At 28.4% G+C, this 22268-nt stretch overlaps 6 protein-coding genes across 6 annotated transcripts; 3 read left to right on the top strand and 3 right to left on the bottom strand. All coding sequences in view use genetic code 12, as the record gives it.

Annotated features, from left to right (window-relative positions):
- Positions 1–2479: 2479 nt before the first annotated feature.
- KGF55_005695 (DEAD/DEAH box helicase family protein) lies at positions 2480–5284 on the top strand (the record flags this gene model as incomplete). Its single annotated transcript, XM_051760734.1, has 1 exon — positions 2480–5284. One exon carries the CDS (start codon positions 2480–2482, stop codon positions 5282–5284), a length of 2805 nt encoding a protein of 934 aa, XP_051611569.1.
- Positions 5285–7078: 1794 nt separating this feature from the next.
- On the top strand, positions 7079–9274 carry KGF55_005694 (uncharacterized protein; the record flags this gene model as incomplete). Its single annotated transcript, XM_051760733.1, has 1 exon — positions 7079–9274. The coding sequence occupies one exon, from the start codon at positions 7079–7081 to the stop codon at positions 9272–9274; it is 2196 nt and encodes a 731-aa protein (XP_051611568.1).
- Positions 9275–9556: 282 nt separating this feature from the next.
- Positions 9557–11332, bottom strand: ILV3 (dihydroxy-acid dehydratase; the record flags this gene model as incomplete). The annotated part of the gene is made up of 1 exon (XM_051760732.1): positions 9557–11332. The coding sequence occupies one exon, from the start codon at positions 11330–11332 to the stop codon at positions 9557–9559; it is 1776 nt and encodes a 591-aa protein (XP_051611567.1).
- A 2273-nt stretch (positions 11333–13605) lies between these two features.
- On the top strand, positions 13606–14115 carry PEX4 (E2 ubiquitin-protein ligase peroxin 4; the record flags this gene model as incomplete). Its single annotated transcript, XM_051760731.1, has 1 exon — positions 13606–14115. The coding sequence occupies one exon, from the start codon at positions 13606–13608 to the stop codon at positions 14113–14115; it is 510 nt and encodes a 169-aa protein (XP_051611566.1).
- Positions 14116–14527: 412 nt separating this feature from the next.
- On the bottom strand, positions 14528–17386 carry KGF55_005691 (uncharacterized protein; the record flags this gene model as incomplete). Its single annotated transcript, XM_051760730.1, has 1 exon — positions 14528–17386. The coding sequence occupies one exon, from the start codon at positions 17384–17386 to the stop codon at positions 14528–14530; it is 2859 nt and encodes a 952-aa protein (XP_051611565.1).
- A 1895-nt stretch (positions 17387–19281) lies between these two features.
- Positions 19282–20667, bottom strand: RVS167 (amphiphysin; the record flags this gene model as incomplete). Its single annotated transcript, XM_051760729.1, has 1 exon — positions 19282–20667. The coding sequence occupies one exon, from the start codon at positions 20665–20667 to the stop codon at positions 19282–19284; it is 1386 nt and encodes a 461-aa protein (XP_051611564.1).
- Positions 20668–22268: the final 1601 nt, after the last annotated feature.

Here is a 22268-nt window from a genome sequence, read left to right as displayed (position 1 = left end):
TGAGGAATAAGGTTCAATCAAAATAAAATAGTCAAGCCAAGATTATATTAGAAAAAAGAGGAGAACAAAAGTATATGAAAAGATATGAAATTGTCTGCATTATATGGGTAAGTACATCAGTCTGTGAAAAATTATTGTTAATTTACATTTTTTTGTAAATTTCTAGTTGCATTTCTCATCATTGTCACGAGTATCTTACTAGTTTACAAAAATACATTCTAAACACTCGAAGTTTTAAGGAAGTACTTCTTTATACTAAATTTCATAATTCAAAGGTTTATTATTATATCTTGTTTTATTTTTTCCAAATACTAATTCTTTCTTCATATTCTTAATCTTAAACAAGTTCAGTTGTTACTAGGCTATGGTTACTAGTATTTCATTAACCCCACAAACCTTAAGTGCATGGCTCATAATATGTACATGATCCAGTTTTCAAACGGGCATGATCCATGCATTTGAGTAAACTTTATGATTAATATCATATTAAACTTTAAAACAGATTATCAAATCACAACACCTTCTAACAATTTGAGTTACAACAATTTTAGTTCACGTAAATAATTCTCCCTTTCGTACAATATGAACACATTCAAAAATTTAAACTTTATTAGCTTCTTCAAGATAACTCGCAAAACAAATAAACCTTGAATATTGTAATTTCTTACATCAAAATTCCCCACGACTTTATTAATCATCAACTTACTGACTCATTTTCTTCTATTATTTGATCGTATTAACTAGTTATTCAAAGTCTTTGCTAGCATGTCCCCCATGTCTCCGACAATTTTATGAGTATCAATATAAATAAGCTTGATAATTCCATCTTTTCTTCCCAAACATTATACTTGATAATTACGGACTAGGTCAAACCATGATTACTTAGATGATGAGCTAATGTATCAGCTTATGCTTTATTGCATTCTTTACTACATTGGTAAACACTGCCATTTTGTTGAAATTTGCATTTGGTCAAATACCTTAAGTAATCATGTAATACTTTAACTACTTCACACATTGCAACGGATTCACTTTCATTAGTGGATAAATTACCAAGCTTTGTTTCTTTGACTTCCAACAAATGGGAACTCCAATTATTTTGACAACATATCCGGTTTTACGATTTCCATCAATTAGTTCACTTCCCCAGTTTGCATCCAGAAAGTCCTTTAAATTTTGAAGAATTATCATATCAAATCAAAGTACAATGTACCTTTAAGACACCTCATATATGTTTAGCAACTTCTTCATGTTTTTCATATGGTTTAATGAAGAATCTGCTAATCCATGTTTGATATATGGATATCAAACTTGCGTACCAACGATGCAAACATCAATTTTCCCGTAATTGATCTATTTTCAAAATCATCACACAATCGATTCTTATTATCGATTATCTTCAAATTTTGTGCTGATATAGTGTCAACTACTAAAGGTGAATTTGTTGCAATGTGTGAGGTAGTAAAAGAAATTTTATGGCTACTTAAAATAGGCTATTGGATAAAACTGAAATTGCAATAAAGTTGAATATTGTAATTAAATACTACGCATCTGTGATCCTCTTAGCTCATCCTGACTGGATAAACTCATCGGCATCAATTATAATTCTTTGAAATAAATAGTTCATGAACAAATTGTAAAATTCATTCTTATTGACACTTACAAAATGTTATATTTGGATAATGATTGATTATATAGTTGTTTTCTTATTATCATCAATAATAAATCATTAGTCTTCTAGGTAAATGATTCAGAAAGACAAATTGTATAGTCAACCAAAAAAAACTTTGACGAAGTTTACCCTCTGATGAAATTATTCTTCACTTTCTATAACCAAAACCTCCAATTGTTCAACCAAACGAATATTGATGTTTAAACTAGGCTTTTATCTAGAATGATACAAATATAAGTAGAAGTCGAGTGTGATAAATATTTGATTAAAAAACTATTGAGGACTTTTTCGATTACTATCTATCTCTATCTTCTGTGGGTCAACAACGTGTCTCACCATTTTAATTTAGCATTTCACTTGAGCTGGAATTCAAAGAAACATTAAATAAACATGGTACAATCTGAATTTGAACGAGATGTCTCAATTTAATTCTCTTTTCCTCAAATCACTTCGTATCAAAGATGTTTATTATCAAAGATGGATCAATATTAAGTTGATTGTACGAACACGTTAATTTTGTGTTGTTTGTTTGAGATAAGAAAAAAAAAAAAAGAATATAGCGTGTGGTAGCGGTCATTATTTGAACGCGTATTGTTTTATAACTTAAGTAATTTAATACAAACTAGTCTACTCTATGATATCGTTTATCGATTATAAAGTACAACCAGAACTTTGATGATTATATATACTGAACTCCAACTTCTTGCAAAACATAATCATTTGTGTAATTTATAAACACAATATATCATTTTATGAAAGATTATACATTACAACTCAATCACAAATATTAACTAAATTACAATAATAATGGACAACAACGAAGCATTTATAGAAGGAATAAGTGATGAATATTATAATTCAGTGTCAGCAATTTTGTACAATGATGATACTGATTTTGAGTCAGATCTGGACGAAGAAGAGGATATCATTGAAGAAGAGAGAGACCAAGATATGATAGATTTAGATGAAGAAGATGTACCAGAAAGAATAGACAATGATGATCTGGAGACAACTGTTGAAGAATTATGTCATGGTTTTAAATATGTTGATGGATTCATTGTGAAAGATGGAAAAGTTTACAATGCGCGCGGAAGTAGTTTCAAAAACATCCATTACCACGTTTGGAATGAAATTCTGGAAAAACGTTTAAGACTTGTTAGAATTCTCAAGTATAAAGAAGGAAGAATCTATAAAATTAAAAATAATACTATATTTGATTATGTGGAGCCCGTGACAAGGTTTGTTAGTCAAAAACGAGGAAAAACAAGTTTTCTGAAATATCCTTCGAAGGGTGCTGTTAAAGTTACGGGAGCAACAGTTAATTTTAACACTAGAGGATATGTCATGATTGTTTTGGGTAAACCTGGAGAGGAAATATGTAACTGTTCCACAACTCAAGATGTGACACCACAATTGGAAGAAAATAATACGATTCTAAACACAATGTATGGTAATATTGAATATGATGATGATGATATTCAACTTGTTAAAGATGCAAATAATGCTGAAATAATCAAGAATGGAGAAATGGTATACTGGACTTTATATAATAAAGCAATAAAACGAATTCATTTCAAAGATATTATGACTACTACCAAACATAATGGGGTTGAGAAAACAACTCAATTCATTAAAACTCATAGAGCAGCTTATGTAAATTCAATGGCTCACTCATTTGGTAGACTTTTATGTATTGTTTGGATTGCAAAAGATTTAAAGATGATTGATAATGAGAAATATACAACCGACTTGGCTCTCGTTAATGATATTTTGGATCCATCAGATGAAAAGAAAGTCGAATCGATTACAAAGTTAGTTAGAAGATTTATTGAAAAACCAGATTCATTAATTGCAGCTGTATTTTCGTTGTTTTTCACTCCTTTTAATGAAAGCAGATTTTATCCGGTATCTATTTGTATTAAAAGACTTAATAGTATTAGAAATATCTGCAAGTATACAATGGCTACTACTCGTGAAAATTTGGTTAAGTATGAAATACACAAATCATCAGAATCTACAAATGTTCCTGGAACCGTACTTACGGACAAATTGTTTACTAGTTTGCTCAAAGGATTTACAGTAAAAGGTTTGAATGACGATGCTTGCGTTATTGAAGGTACAAAAATTTCAAAAAATGATTTAATTGACATTTATAAAACTGCCAAAACTATTTTTGACGAATCTTGGGAAAGGATTTGTCTTCATTCTTTTAAATTTGTGAGTCAATCAAGTGTATATGCCCACTACTTGACGTATCAAACATCGGGAACATCAAGTTTTTTACCAGGACGTTTAAAGACTACTTTTCCAAGCTTCCTTGGTCAAAACAAAGAAAAGGTTTTGCATTTGATTCAAAAGTGTACTTTGGCTCTCATGGTTATGATATATGTCAGTTCATGTAATACATTTAGGTTTTCTGAACTTAGTTCTTTGGCATTTCAATCAAGTACATCTCGTGCTAGAAACATTGTCCACAGGAATGAGAATTTGCATATTCAAACATTCAATAAGATAAATGGAGAGCGGAAATATGCACTTCGTTGGTATCCCAAAATTATGGATGAGATGATGGTAGCTTTTTTGTTTGCTCTTCGTCCTTTGCAGATGGATTTATTAGAAGGTTCGTTTGAAAAAATTAGATCAGAAGATTATGGAGATGAAGTTGATGCTAGTGTTTGCTTTCGTCAATTTTGCTTTCTTGATGATACTGGTAGATTAATAAACTTGAGAAAATTTAACAATTTTTTACATGCTATATATCCATCTAAAAGACTTGGTTCTAGGTACATCAGAAAAGCTATCACTTTTATGGCTAAAAGAAATGTCACTACCAGAGTACATCAAGATGCAGCTGAGTTCATGGAAGGAATGTCTCGTGATACCCCAATAACTGCATCAATCAATTATCCTCAAGATCTAAATATTGTCAAGAAATATTTTAAGCATGAAATACCTTCAGTAGAATCCTTAGGTAAAAACTGGTGCAAGTATCTTGAGATACTCCCAGCTGATCCACCTCGTAATTTTTCCAGATTCAACATTCTTGAAATCAAAGAAAAAGTTTTATCAAAATATCCAAATTTTGAATTTACTGATTTGCAATATAGTTCAATATTTGAATTGTTAATGGGTAATGCAAGATCTTTGATAATTACTGGTGGAACTGGTGCAGGTAAAACAGATTGTGTATTAATACCAATGGAATTGTTCAAAAAGTCTACCCAGTTGAATATGCTACACGTAGTCGTTGTACCTAACGTTAGTTTGAAATCAGACATAATGAAAAAATTTGGAGAGAACTTAAATGTCCTTGATGGAGATAGAAGCAATGAAATTACTAAAAATACAGATGTCATTGTTTGCAGTTATGAGCTTTTCAAAGAGCAAAAGTTTGAAAAATGGTTGTCGAGAAAGAAAAGTTTTGGGTTTATAGTTTTAGATGAAGCTCATTTGATTCAAGAAGAGACAAGGTTGAAGCAGATGAGAAAAAATATTAAATTGTTCATGACGCTGGTGTTTTTGACTGCAACACCAAGTTCCACTTTAACTGGTTATTTAGAAGAACAGTTTCAAGTCAATATCGAGGAGTATCAAGGTATTAAAGATGTTTAACAAGTTCCTTCTTTCAATGTTTAAATATTGATTATTTATTATCTATTTACTTTTAATTAATATCACTAACGCAACCCTGTGATGCATCAGTTACCAATTTAGCTTATTTAATAAAGTACCTCTTGATATCTCATAGAAGGAGGTGGCCGATTTATTTCTTTCACATTTATTCCATCTTCTGATACTAAAAGATCAACAATATCAAATTCAGCATCAATCATCATTTGAAATTAGCACAATCTGGAACATCATCAGCATGGAAACCAAACTAAATTCCATTCTTATTTTAAAGACCTGAAATGCACGTCCAATCGAATGAATCTAGTATCAATTAATGCTCTATTTTAATTCATCTCATGGGAGCTTGTTTCAAACCATATATTAGATTAATCAGCTTGTACACCTTGTTTTAATTTTGAGACCATAAGCCTGCATCATACTAATATTCTCATCAAAATCTTATAAAAATGCTGTATCCACTTGCGGCTGATATAAGAGTTTACTGGTTTTAGCTGCTATGGATAGAATTAACTTAACTGATTCTGTACGAATAACTGGAATAATATTTTCAAAATGATCAATGCACTTATTTTGTGTGAAACCCGTTTAAATCAATCTAGTTTTCAATCTAGCTTTAAATCGGTTGTCATCCTTCCTCGTTAAAACTCATCTGGATTTAAAGAACTTTTTATCTTTGAATATATTAACTAAAGTCCATGTTTCGTTCCCATAATGTGTTGATATTTCTTTATTCATTTCATGACTCCAATTAACTTTTATTTATAGCCTCATTATATTTGAAAATAAGGTGGGTTTTTTTATTTCGATAGCATGAACGCCTTCTCATGTATATCTATCATAAAGTCTTGTTTTCTTCATCTCTAGCTTTAATAAATCATCCGTTTTCTAGTTCGGTGTAAGTGAAATAAAAGGACAAGTTGAATCGACAGTCATTGACTTTGAGAAATTTGCTCCCTCTGAATAAAAAAGTCCTCACTTTATACTATAACCGAAACCATCCCTTATTTAAATCAAGGGTATATGCTCCCATTTTTCATTATAATGGTCTTACACATTATTACTCTCTTACAGATCAACATTGTATTTCTCCAAAAAATTTAAAAAAAACGTTTGTAATGAATTGTGGTAAATACAGATCACCAAGTAAGAATTCATTTATTCCAGATTTTGGTACTGATGAATCATTCATAATCATTTATCTATTGTAACCTCATAATAGTTGATTTTAGGATAACAATGACTTTAGTGGTAGAACCAAAATTTTATACTCAAAAATTAGTTTAAGTGTTCAAAACTAGGTTTTTATCTGGGATAAATCAGATTTATTTAAAAGTCGAATGTGACGAACAACGTATTACTAATCTTTTCTGATTATTGAATCAAAGCGTTTCTCACCATTTTAATTTAAAATTTACATATGCTAAGATGTATATTGCATAAGCTTCATACAATTTGAATTACTTAAATAAAAATGTTCCGTATTAATTTTTATCTCCTTAATTTGTTCAAAGGATAGTTATTATCAATATTTGAAAGATGGAAGCTGAATGTGTTGTTTTGTAAGTGTTTAAAAATCAGATTTGATTTTCGTATTTGAATAAAGCTTGTGGACACGCGGTATTTATTTAAACGCGTAGTGATTTATAATTTGTTAAGTACAATTATTCATATGATATATTATGATTTTGGTTTCTCAATTAGTTTAAGTAGATGAACTGCACAACTAGAAAGATTGTACACTATACTTAATCACAAATATCAATTACAGTAATAATGGACTATTACCAAGCAGTTACAGAAGACCTGGCCAATGAAAATGATAATTCAAAGTTTTCAATTCTTTTCAATGATAATTCTGATTTTGAGTCAGATCTGGACCAAGAAGATTATTCCAGTGAAGAGGACAAAGAGCAAGATATGATAGATATAGATGAAGAAGATGTACCAGAAAGAATAGGCAACGATAATCTGGAGTCAACTGTTGAAGAATTATCTAATGGTTTTAAATATATTGATGGATTCATTGTGAAAGATGGAAAAGTTTACAATGCGGGCGGAAGTACTTTTAGAATCCACCATAAACATGTTTGGAATGAAATTTTAAAAAAACGCTTAAGAATTGTTCAAATTTCCAAGTATAGAGTAGGAAGGATCTATAAAATCAGAAATAATACTATATTTAATTATGTGGAGCCCGTGACAAGGTTCGTTAGTCAAAAACGAGGAAAAACAAGTTTTCTGAATTATCCTTCGAATGGTGCTGTTAAAGTTACGGGAGCAACAGTTAATTTTAGCACTAGTGAATATGTCATGATTGTACTGAGTAAACCTGGAGAAGACTTGTCTTCTTATTCTAAAGCTCAAGATGAGACACCACAATTGGAAGAAAATAATACGATTCTAAATACGATGTATGGTGATATTAAATATGATGATGATGATATTCAACTTGTTAAAAATGCAAACAATGCTGAAATGATTAAGTATGGAGAAATGGTATACTGGACTCTATATAATAAAGCAACAAGATCATTCTATTTTGAAGATATTGTAACTACTACTAAACATAATGGGGTTAAGAAAACAACTAAATTTATCAGAAGACATAACCCAGCTCATGCGGATTCATTAGCACGCTCATTTGGTAGGCTCATGTGTATTGTTTGGATTGCTAAAGATTTAAAGATGATTGATAATGAGAAATATACAATCGACTTGGCTCTCGTTAATGATATTTTGGATCCATCAGATGAAAAGAAAGTCGAATCGATTACAAAATTAGTTAGAAGATTTATTGAAAAACCAGATTCATTAATTGCAGCTGTATTTTCGTTGTTTTTCACTCGTTTTAATGAAAGCAAATTTTATCTGGTATCGATTTGTATTAAAAGACTTAATAGTATTAAAAATATTTGTAAGTATGCAATGGCTACTACTCATGAAAATTTGATCAAGTATGAAAAAGACAAATCATTAGAATCTACAAATGTTCCTGGAACAGTACTTACCGACAGATTGACTGGCTTGCTTAAAGAAGAAGTAAAATGTTTAAATGATGATGTTTGTGTTATTGGAGATAGAGAAATTTCAAAAGATGATTTAATTGACATTTATAAAGCAGCCAAAACCATTTTTGACGACTCTTGGGAAAAGATTTGTCTTCATGCCAACAAGAATATAAGTCAAGGAGTCGTATATAACAATTATAGGTTTAGTCTAACATCAGCAACAACACATGCAGGCAATTTTTTGCCGCAAAAAATCGTAAATACTTTTTCAAGTCTGGCAATTCAAGAAAAAGAGAAGGTGTTGAACCTAATTCAAAAATGTACTTTAACTCTCATGGCTATGATATACGTCACTTCAAGTGATACATATAGGTTTTCTGAGCTTCGTTCCTTGGTATTTAGGGCACATTCATATTGTGATAGAAACATTGTCAACGTGAATAATAGTGTGCACATTCAAACATTTAAAAATGGAAAGCGGAAAAACAGACTTAGTTGGTATCCTACGGTCATATGTGAAAAGATTGTGGCTTTCTTGTTTGCTCTTCGGACTTTGCAGTATCGGTTATTAGAAGGTTCGTTTGAAAAATTTAGATCAAAAGATTTTTCAGGTGAAGTTGACGCTAGACAAACCTTTAGAACATTTTGCTTTCTTGATAATACAGGTAGATTAATAACTTTGAAAAAATTTGCAAACTTTTTACAAGTTTTGCAACCAATTAAGAGTCTTAGCTTAAGAGATATTAGAAAGGCAATCACTTTTATGGCTAATAGAAATGTAACAACTAGGGTCCATCAAGATGCGGTTGCTTTCATGGAAAGAATGCGTAGTCGTAACCCAGAAATTGCAAGACAGCATGCTCAAGACTTAAATAGTATCATCAAATATTTTTTTGAGTATAATGTACCTGCTGCAGAATCCATGGGTAAAAACTGGTGCAAATATCTTAAGATAAGATAAAGTTCTTACTACACCAAAAAGCTCCAACTGATTCACGTCGCCACTTTTCCAAATACAACAATTTTGAAATCGAAGAAAAAGTTCCATCAAATATTCAAATTTTAAAATTTCTTATTTTCAGTATGAGTCAATTTGAGAGCATTTATTAGGTAATTGAAGATCCTTGATGATTACGGCTGGCCCAATTCAAGTCAATCTTAAGGAGTATAATGGTAATAATTTTTGTCACATTCTGTCTTTCCAAGATTAAATATGTTCTCTTATTATCTATTTACCTTTTAATTATATATCAGTAACACAACCTTTTGATGCATCACTTACTAATTTCGCATATTTAAATAAAGTACCTCTTTGATATCTTAAAGGAGGAGGTGACCAATTTTTTCTTCTTTCATTTAATTCATCTTCTGATACTAAAAGATCAATAATATTATTATCAGCATCAATAACAATTTCATCACCATCTTGAACTAAAGCAATTGGACCACCTTCATAAGCTTCTGGTACAATATGACCAATTAAAAATCCATGAGAACCACCTGAAAATCTACCATCAGTTAATAAAGCAACATCTTGACCTAATCCATAACCCATTAATGCACTTGAAGGTTTCAACATTTCAGGCATACCTGGACCACCTTTTGGACCTTCATATCTTATAACACAAACTGTTTTTTCACCTTTTTTAATTTCTCCATTTTCTAATGATGTTATAAAAGCATGTTCATTATCATAAACTCTTGCTTTACCCTTAAAATAAGTACCTTCTTTACCAGTAATTTTTGCAACTGCTGAACCTGGAGCTAATGTTCCTTTTAAAATTTGTAAATGACCACTTGGTTTTAAAGGATTTGAAACTTTATGAATAATATCTTGACCTTCAGGTAAACTTGGTAAATCTTTTAAATTTTCAGCAATTGATTTACCAGTAACTGTTAATTGTGAACCATCAATCATTCCTTCTTCCATTAAAAATTTCATTACAGCTGGTGTTCCTCCAACTTTTTGTAAATCTGCCATAACATATTTTCCAGATGGTTTAAAATCAGCTAATAATGGAGTAGAATCACTTATTCTTTGGAAATCATCAACTGTTATTTCTATATCAAATGATGAAGCAATTGCTATAATATGTAATACTGCATTTGTTGATCCTCCTGTAGCTATAATATAAGTGATTGCATTTTCGAATGATTTTTTAGTTATAATATCTTTTGGTTTTAAATCTAATATTAATAAATTCTTTATTGCTTCTCCTACTGATGCACATTCATTTGCTTTTTCTTTTGATATAGCTGGTGATGATGAACTGAAAGGTAATGTTAAACCTAATACTTCAGCTGCAGAAGCCATTGTATTTGCAGTATACATACCACCACAAGCTCCTGGACCAGGACATGCATTTTTAACAATATCATTTTTTTCTTCTAAAGTAATTTGTTTTGATAAATATTGTCCATAACTTTGAAAAGCACTTATAATATCTATTTTATCAGATACCGCTGGGTTTTGTGATCCACAACTTGGTGAACCTGGTAATATTGTACCACCATATACCATTATTGAAGGTCTATTATGTCTACCCATTGCCATTAATACTCCAGGCATATTTTTATCACAACTTGGTATAGCTATATTTGCATCATATAATTGAGCCATTGTCATAGTTTCAAAAGAATCAGCTATAATTTCTCTTGATTGTAAAGAATATTTCATACCTTCGGTTCCATTAGTTATACCATCACTTACACCAATTGAATTGAATTGCATTGCTTTTAAACCTGCTTTATTTACTGATTCAGCACATGCATTATTTAAATCCATAAGATGCATATTACATGGATTACCTGTCCACCATACTGAACCAACACCTACTTGAGCTCTATTAAAATCTTCATCATTAAATCCAGTAGCATATAACATGGCTTGTGAAGCTCCTTGAGATGGATCACCTGTTACTATTGATGAATATTTATTTAATTTTTTTGCACCTTCACATCTAGTCGCCGAACATGTGAAATTTCGAATACATTGTTTTGAAGTGTTCATCAAACTCATTCTAGTTGTTGTTGTGGTTCTTTAGTTGATGAATGTTTGTTTGTTTGATGTAAATGATTAAATATTTGAAGTTTGGTTAGATACTTAAAATTGAAAAATTTCTACAAGACTCATACTTTTTTCGTCTTTTTGTGTAATTTCTACGGCCCGTTCAGGAAAAGCGGGTAGAAAGATCTGAGCCGCACCGACCAATTTCTTATCCAATTAAATATCCTAAATTTGTAATTATATGTAATATACAACTAGAAACATCTACTGTCAAATTCGAATTCAAAATCTTTATTAAAGTCATTTTATGGAATTAATTTTTTGAACAACTTCGCATATCAAACCAATTCAACTGTGTTAGATTTCATAAATATGTAATTAAATGCAAAGAGTGACTTATAACGCCGACTCATTGATCTTGCATTCAAAAATTGAAGATTTAGTTCATTCACGGTTTGGAACATCTTGACTTCGGCTTTATTCATTCCGACTATTTCATCTTTACAACTAATCAAATAATTATGGATTCTTAGACATCAAGTGAGGTTTTCAGATAGTCATCTACTTCAGAATGACTTAGCATAAATATCAGGAATAATACCGCCATACAAAAGGCCAGACCATACAAAATAAAGGCTTTTAAAACCACAGGTAGAAAATCCGTTGCTCAGAATGTCAAAAAACGTGCTGTAAGAGGGAAATGTGGTGACTATGACTTAACATTAGCTGGTATTTGAACCCTAAGACTGAAAAAACTCAAGTAGACATCAGACTAGAAGTTAAAAAAGCTTGAATTTTCAATTTACTAACCTTTTGTTTGTTTCAATATGACCACGAGACTTAATTATACTAGTGGGCATTGTTGTTTGTGTGTATGATATTAAATCTGTTTTATTAAAAAAGCCAAACATGTTCAAGCATTTATGGCAACGATGTGATGAACCATTTCAATGATCTTTAACAAATTATCGGCTTTAATTGGATCAGAAAGTCATTGTCAAAATCAGTCACTTAGGTCATTGATACCATAGCTTGAGACTTAAAACTTAATTATCTAAACTAAAATAAACGACAATATACCACATAGAAGTTGGAGGGTGTATTTGTGTCCATATAAATCATATGAATATATATATGGATTTACTTATACTGCCTCCTTACTTCTGAGTATTGTATTATCATTTTTATTATCGTTAAATAATTTATTTCGAGAAATAATGATTTCAAGAAGAGCATATGATGTTTCAAAATATTATTATATACAATGATTTATATTAGCATTTACAACTGGAATAAGGATGCTCTTGACCTATAAATAATTGAATGTTCAACATCATGTTCACTAGTAGTAAGACTAGCACCTCTGGTATAACGTTCGTGTATCCTAAATCATTACCTGGAGGAGGTATTAAACTTATTATCAGTGAACACGATGTCAAAAATTCAATTTTAGGTTAAATGGTATTCACAAGAACATGCTCAAACGAACCGTTGTAATTGCTAATAAAAAAACAATTGAGTTCCCAAATCGATCTTTTTCCAACATTTTCGTTTGTTCTTGTAAATGAAAACTAAATACTGAACTTAGCTTACATCTTGATCTTCGCTAATTCCTCTATAGTTTCATTTCTATCTATTTCATAATTTCTTACTAAAATGTAATTGTAATGACAGATTGAAATGGCATCTTCGGATCAATGATTCAAATAGCAACTGAGTCTATTTTTACCATCATACTTGATTTGATAGATGTTTTTGATTGAATTGATAATTCTTTATTCTACTTTGATCAATTTTTTATTGTATTACATCAGTGGTTAGAGTTTATACTGATTGGTAACAAATAAAAATTGTTGTGAATTACACAAAACTCGACCTCGGTGATAATTTAATTCTATTTAATGTAGTCAAGGGTTCCCCCAATTTTAAAATTTTTCATGCGAATTATTGTAAGTATTTGTGACCAGTATATTAATTTTGCGACAAAAACATACGAAGCTATTTTTTTTGTTAATAGAATTTGTTTAGTAAAAATTTCCCCACCTTTCGGAAAATATTATTTTTTCAGTGTCATCTGAAATCAAAAAATGAAAAAGACGTTGAAAGTATTTTTCTATTGTTCGGAGTTTAAATATCACAGGGAAATAATATTCTACTAAATCTATATATATTAAAGTGAATATACTAACAATATATTTTTCATATCTTACAACCAACACACTTACATCTAAACTTACATCGCATCCAATATACACATAATTATTCAAACAAACAAACGCACAATCATGGCAGAAAGAAGATTAATAAAAGAATATACAAAATATCAAAAACAATCACCAACAAAAACAAATCATCAAATATTAAATTTAAATCCAATATCAGATAATAATTTATTTAAATGGGAATCAACAATAACAAAACAAACATTAGAAGATTCACCATATTATTATGGAGGTAAATGGGATCTTATAATAGATATTCCTGAAAATTATCCACAACAACCACCACAAATAAAATTCAAAACTAAAATATTACATCCAAATATAAATTTTAAAACTGGAGAAATTTGTTTAGATATATTGAATAAAAATTGGGTACCTACATGGAATTTAGAAAGTGTAGTAATTGCAATATTACAATTAATTGATTATCCTGAAATTAATTCTCCTTTAAATATTGATGCATCAAATTTATTTAGAGATGATAAATTAGCTTTTGAAAGTTTAGTTCAATATCAAATTTGGTTAAATGAAAAAAATTTAAAAAAATGTGATATTTCAGGGTTGAAAAATTGAGGGAGATGAGGAGAGTGTGTGAGAGTTGTTTAGTTCTTTTAGGTTTTTGGAGTCTCGGGTTAATAGAGTTTATAATGATTTATGAATGAAAAAGTAAATGAATTTATGTGAATTTTTTGAAATATGTGCTTCTATACATTGAATGTAGAATCTTACTATGTGTCTACGCCATATACTTGATAATCATTAGAATTCACGTGATAATCAATTCACGTGATAATCAATTAAAGTAAAAATGAATAATGCAAGTCACCAGTTACAAATACTAGAGTATTTGGTCGTAAGAACAAGAGGTTAAAATAATCAAATGAGTGATCTGTATTTATAAATCTATATAACTAACCAAAAATAAATAAAAATAAATATCCCATACCATACCTTTTATAATTTATAATTATATATAATTGTTTCTTTAATCTTCAGTAACAAAAACTTGAGGAATTTTAGTAGTTGAACCATCTAATGAATTATTAAATGAATCATTATTACTTGAATTACTATTAGTATTATTATATGAATCCAAATTTTGAAAATTACTTCTGTTATTATTTCCAATATTAAATTCAATTGGATTATGATTATAATTTCTTTCATCAATATTCCTGGTGTTAATAAAACTATTTAATGATTCATTTGAATCTTTATTTTTAAATTCATTTTCACCATTAGAATTTTGATTATCTTGTAAAATTTTAAAATCTTGTAATTTTTTTTGTAAAATATTAAATTTTTCACTTTCTTTTGATCTTAATTCTATAATTTCTTGTTGTTGTTTCATAAATGCTTTTTGTAATTTTAATAATTCTATTTCTTTTGAATCTTGTTGTTGTTGTTGAGTTTGTTGTTGATGTGGTGGTGGTTGTCCTTGTGGTTGTTTATTAATATTAAATTGAGTATCTGTTGGTGTTAAATTTCTTGGTGTATAATTTGGTGAACTTAAATTACTTGATGATTTATTATTTACATTTGCATTCTGCATTGATAAATCTGAAAATACTTCATCAAATGGATTTGAATCAGTTTTAGGTGATTGATTTGGAGTTTTAATTCTTGGTGTAAACATTCCTGATAATGCTTCATTTTGAGTTGAAAGATTATTATTGACATTGGTTGGTTTTGAATTATTTAAATCAATTGTTAAATCGTTTTTTCTTTTTGGAGCACCTTGATTTTGATTATTTAAATTATTACTTTGTTCAACTTTATTTTCAATAAATTTAAATCTTTCATAATGATTATTACCAAATTTTAATAATTCAAATAAATCTTCAAACCATAAATTATAATCTTGTTGATTATTTAATTTAAAAGTTTTTTTGGATTTATTTGAAATTTTAGTTAATGTAAATTTAAAATTTAATTCATCTTTTGTTGCAATTTGATAATCATTTAAATTATACGATTTTACTGGTTCATCTTCAAATCCAATAAATCCTCCAATTTTATCTTTTGTTTTAGTTGTTGAATTTGAATTTACTGAATTATTTGTATTTTTCTTTTGTACTGATTGATTTAATTCTTCATCAAATTTAAATTCATGTAAATAATTACATGATAAAACATAATAATATCTTGTATAATTTTTCATTAATTTTGATTTTTTATACATTATACCAAATCTCAAGCATTTATTTTGAATTGATTTCAGATATGGTAATTCAATTGATTTAAAATTTCTAATATCTCTCTTAGGATTTAAATCAGTTGATTGAAAAGTATTTACAAAACAATTATTATTCATTATAAAATATTCCCAATCTTTTGTTGATGATTGACTTATCTTGGTTTTAAAAAAATTATAAAACATTGGATTTAAATCTAATTTTGAAATTTTATCAACAACAAAATTTAATTCTTTTAAAATATAAGTAAATAAATCTTTGGAAATATTTTGTAAATTCATATATGATGCAAACATATAATTTTCAAATATTAATTGAGTTTTTAATCTTGAATCAACTTTTAATTTTACTAGTAAAGGATCATCTAATGCAGCATATTCTTCTTCATCTCCTTGTTCAAAACTTCTATTTTTAACAACTGGTTTTATACCACAATAAGTTTCAACTGATGACATATATTTACTTAAAATTTGACCAGTTTGAGAAATTTCTTTACTTAATTCAGTATTTGCAAATGCATCATTTTTTAAACTTAATTTAATTTCTTTAATTTTGTTGGAAACTTGTTTTAATAAAATTTCCATTCTTGGTATTAATTTTGAATTTAAATCTTTTTTTAATTTAAAACTGTTGTTGAATGCTTGATGATGAGAACTTAATAATATAGCTGGTAAATTTGTATATAATGAATTTTCTGGGAAATACGTTGATGGAATACGGACATCATTTGTATTTGTTGAAGTTTCAGCATTCAATGGTGGAGTAGTAGCTCCAGGAGGATTTGGTGGTGGTTGTTGATGATGGTTTGGTTGTTGATGTAAATGTGGTAAATGAGAAGTTATACTTTCTGAATGTAAATGTGGGAAATGCTGTTGATGATTTGGAGAATTTGAACCACCTCCTGATGTAATTGAATTAAACAGATTATTTGTATTTGTTGGAACTAATTGTCTTAAAGAAGTTAATGAATTATTTTTTTTATGTAAATTTGTAGCAGCATTTTTTAAAAATGATTGATTATTATTTGATTTTGTTTTGAATAATCCTGGTCTTTGTTTTTCAATTGGTTGAGTTGTACCTGTTTTTGAAGGTAAATGTTGAAGTTGTGGTGAACTATTATTATTATTGGCAGATGAGTAGAGAGATGAACCATTATTTGATCCATTATGATTTATATTTAAATTTGCATTTGAAGTAGAATTTCCATTTGATTGTCCATTACTATTATTACCATTTGAACTTGTTTTAGTTAATGAATTTAAACTTGAACTTGATAAATTTTTTTTAATTTCTTTTGTTGGAGTTGTATTATTTTTTGGTGATATAGTACCACCTAAATTTGGATTATTAAATTGAATATCTTGTAAAATTTTATTTGGTAAATCTCTACAACCAGGAAATTGAACAGCTTGAATTAATTGATAATTTAAATTTGATTCTAATTCTTTTACTAAAACAATTTCTTTTAAATAATAAATAATTGATTTTATAAAATATTTCCAAAATTTAAAAAATTCAATTAAATTATCTATTGGTTTTGAATCATATGGTGGTAAATTATAATAAAATGGGGATTTTGAATTTGTTGATGGTAAAATTTTTTCTTTTTCAAATTTAAAATTTGAATTTGTTGTTGAATTTGAATTCATTTTGAAAACATGGGGTGTTTATTAGTTGTTGGTGATTGGTTGGATGTTGCTAGCTGGATGGTTGATACTTATTATCGATTGTTGGTTGGTTATTTGATGGTTGTAAAAAGTAATGAAGATGATGAATGAATAAATTTGGTTGTAAAAAATTCTGTTGTAAAACTGTGAAAATAAAATCCAATTTATTCCGGATTAATGTTCTCTTATAAAATTTAACCGCTGAAAGGAGATGTCAAATTTATTAATATTTTGTTTGTTTGATTTTGTACTGTTAGTCTATTGATTTTCTATAACTTTCTCTTTTATTTGACCAATTGTAAATGATGAAGTTGTATTTTAATTTAAATTGAGTTTAACTAGCTTAAATTAAGTTGAAATGAGGTATATTTTATAATGGGATATTCAATCCTTATCCAATTCTGATGAGTTAATGGATTTAAGCCTAATCCTAATCAATTATATGAATATTGTATAATTCAACAGTAGGCGTCTATTGTAAATTTTAAAACAATAGAAAATTAAAAATAATATTTTTGATTGATAACGAGTTTATATTTAAATGAAGTAGTGAAAAAAGTGGACCTATTTATATGATGATAAAGAGAACAACTAATAATATATGAAGTAGTTCTAATAATAGAACGTTATCACAAACTGCTCTCTACTACAGACTAACAATAACAATAACAACATGAACATAACACATAACGCTAACTAATTTAAATAATATATAATTCTTGTCCCTATATTAATTATTATAGAACGAAAAGAAAAGAGGGCTCGATTTATCAATTTTATGGAAACAAAATCATAATTTGTGATCTCTGGACCTGTCTTCTCCCTATTCTCCCTAACCTTCGCGTCATTTCTCCACTCCTTTTCTCCAATGTTTGTACTATTTGTAATTCGTGTGGTGCTTCTGGTCTATTGATCTATAATAAAAACTACAATAGACTTGATTTTGATTTTGTGTAATTTGGAGTTTTGTGACATTAAATTTCATATCTTCTAGAATCAATTTTTATTTTCACCTCTATAAGCCTTTAATTCAACTCTATACAAAAGCATATTCATGTTGAATTGTTTTGAGAAAGTCCTCTTCTTCAACTTCATTCATTCTATTTAAAAACTCCTTACATTATGTTACTTTGAAAACAATTGATTAATAATAGTTGCAATTTAAACATTAATGACATCATCAATCTATGTTACAATAAAATATGTCAAAAAACTTTAATTTCCATTACTTAGATCCGATTTGTATTTGATCTATAAATATAATATTAAAAGGTTTATAACCTTAGAAATCTCGGTTGATCTAGTTTTCTTAATTTTCTCATCATACGTTCCACTAGAAATTTGGACCGACTAATACACTAATTTGTGATTAGAGCAATTTATAGCATAAATTTGCTTATGTATTTACTTAGGCATTGCTAAAAAAAACTTTTTACTACATCGTCTATCCCTTCTTCTCTTCTCATCTCTTCTTCTTCACTCTCTTGAGATCTATTTTGTAACTCCAGTAACAAGTAAAGTAACATTAGAAATACTTGGCATGAAGAAGGACTAGATTGCAGGCTTAATTAGGTCATATGTAGTTAAGAATACTCTTCACTATACTCTTCACTATATTAATTTTGTGAAAGATAATATAAAATGTGTGTACCTTGTAAGCTTAGTAAATTGTTTATCATCAATGGAAAATACTATGACTTTTTAATTTTGAATATTCTTTTACAAGACTTGGTATTACTTATCGTATCAAAGAGTGCATATCTCGAATTATTTCTTTAAATTAACAGAAACTCTACAAACAACTAGACTTCAATCAAATTTTATTATTGTATTAAATACTTAGTTACTTACTTATGTATTTAAAAATATTCTTAGGACTACATTTTTATATAATTTGATGGGAAAACACCTTGTTGTCCATTATATGAACCCATCCACCAACCAGGATCATCTTTATTTAATATTTCAATAGTTGCACCTGCTGGGAAAGATAAATCTCCTTGTGCTTGTGCTGTATAATCATATAATGCAATACAAGTTTCATGACCTTGAGATGGAGGTGGTTGTTGTTGTTGTTGTGTTGGGGCTGTTGGTGGTGGTGAACTCATATATTGAGGTGGTGGGGATGCTGCACTTCCATATGTTTGTTGTTGTTGTAGATGTGGTTGTTGTTGATATGTATTTTGTGGTGATTGATATGGTTGTTGTTGATATTGTTGTTGATAAGTATTTTGAGGTGATTGATATTGTTGATATTGTTGATTTGGTTCTGGTGATCCATAACTTGGAGATTTATAATCTGGATTATAACCAATTGGTGCAGTATTATTTTGATAACTTGGTAAATCATTACTATTATTACTTAAAGTTGGAGAATTCAGCATTGCAGCATGACGTCTTCTTGTTGCTTCTAATTTTGATTTTGCATGACCAACTTTAAAATGAGTTATACCAATAGCATCAGTTTGTTCTTCAACATTTCCCTTTTTTTTATGATAAGTTTCAACTATATCAGTTGACATATCAAAATATGGAATTTTTAATTCATCCATTCTATTATATAATGTATAAAATATATTTAATTGCATATAATAAAATGAAACAAATAAAGGTTTTATAAAATCACTTTGCATTTGAAATAATATTGGTAATTCTTGTTTTAATAAATCATTATAATAATCATATTCTTGTTGAGCAACTTCAACTTCTGCTTCTGCACTATACATTTTTTCTTCATCTTTAACAGTTCTTTCTTTTTTCAGTTCATATTTATTAAAATTTCTTTTATGTCTATCTAAATCAACTTGTTTATGATCTCTTTTTGTTGCCATTTTTCTAATTGATGTTATAACTTTTAATAATTCTTGAGCTGGTTCAACAATTCTTTTTTCAATTAATTCTAAATCAGGTTTTAAAACTTCTTTTAATTCTTTAACAACATCTCTATATTGTTCTGCAGCTAATATACCATCTGGATTATCTTCAGGTACAGTTGAATTTGGATCAGATAATCTACCACTTATTGGTTTATAAATTTCTTCAATTGCTTTTGAAAATTCAATTTGATCATCTAACATACCACTTATTGCTGAAAAATATTTTTTTGATTCATCACTTAATTTTTTGGTTTCAATTTCAATTTCTTTAAATCTTCTTTCTGCATCTTGATAAACTGGATCTTGAGTTATTTCTCCCATATTCATTTTTTGACGAAAATTTTGTGGAGCACGCACAATTGATTTTTTTATACCTTTGAATGACATTTTGAAGGGGGTTTGTGGTTAAGGTATATATGTAATTGGATTATAAGTGATGAATATGATATGATTCTTGGTCTATTATGTCTTGTTTATCAATGGTTGTAATTATTATATTTAGATTTAATTGAGTTTTTTCTTTCGAGTTTAATTTATTATTAGACTTTTTTTTTTTTTTCTTTGATTGGAGATTTGATAAATTTACGCAGCAAACTGAATATAGATTTTATCATTCAAATTTATAAATTTCATTTTACGCCTCTAATTTTGTTGAAGTATTGGGTTTAAGTGTTGCGGTACAGAGGTCAAGGAAACTTTGTGTATTACATCTTGAGTTACGGGTTTATAACATACAACATTACAATATAGTTAATAGATCAAATCAGTGATTTTATTCAGAAGATAAAGGTATTCATCTTCCTATAAACATAATTTAAATTTACAATTGGAGTGAAAGAGTGATATAATACACACTATGATACCTTTATAATTTATTTGGTGAGAAATTTGAAATTAATTGGATATTTCGGGAATTTATTCATGCTTTTTTATGTATTCAAAGAATGAAATCTCCTATTTTTTTAATAGTAATTTTAAAGAACTAATTCAAAGATTGAAATAAAATTCAAATAAGTTTCCTACTAATTTCTGAAGTTAGAGAACTTAGGATTAACAGTGGTATCTTGAAACCTCATTCCATGCCAAATAGTATTCGAGATCATATCTTGTAATTTGTCCACTGAATCAGTTAGATCTCAAGATCTCTATTATGATTCAGCTTGTAAGTTTAGAGACTATGAATTACATGGAAGTGTTAATAAGTCCCTTTTTGGTTCTGAACAAGCCATGTTATGAAAGGAGGGATTGATTATACAAATCGGAAATAAAATATTTCATTGATCAACCAAAAATAAATCAAATGATCCACTCTTGAACATTATTTCAAACGCTGAGTTTAAAAATCATTAAATTACGAGACTCTATTGATAAAAGCCAAATTGATAGTTCAAAATTTTTTCCATGCTATATTTGTTACTCTTTAATCTTATAGGTTTATATTGAAATTTCAAATTCATCAATAGGTTATTCGTAAATTTGTGTTTATATAACTTTGAAGGTTGCAAATTTTGATATTCCTTCTACATTTTTCAGAGCTCATAATGACTTCAAAATGCCTTGATCTTTAAATGGAATCTATTGTGATATTTTTAGAACATCATACACCATCAATTCCGTTCTTCTATCATTTACTTCGCTTATCAAAAGAAATACAAAACACACAGTGTGCTATTATTTAATTTAGATTCGGTTAAATATTATTAACCATAGACAATTGGTATTACTTTATTGTTAATTTAAATTATAAGCGCAAAGATGTTTTGTTGATCTTCGTGATTCCCGTTCTAATCTTATTGTTTAACATGCACAAATTTGTTCATGTATCTTATTGTTTGACAAATATTTGTTCATATAATTCTTTACGTCTATAACAAATTTCGTCTTTAGTGACCAAAACTTTAGTCACAAATTCCTCACAATGCCCTAGTCATGATTCAAAGAGTTGAGAATTTGATTGAATGATTGATGTGATGTATTTGACAAATTTA

Source organism: Candida pseudojiufengensis (assembly GCF_024610245.1).
Source record: "Candida pseudojiufengensis strain CBS 10847 chromosome Unknown scaffold21, whole genome shotgun sequence".
Lineage (NCBI taxonomy): Eukaryota > Fungi > Ascomycota > Pichiomycetes > Serinales > Debaryomycetaceae > Lodderomyces > Lodderomyces pseudojiufengensis.
This window is presented reverse-complemented; position numbering and strand designations above follow the sequence as displayed.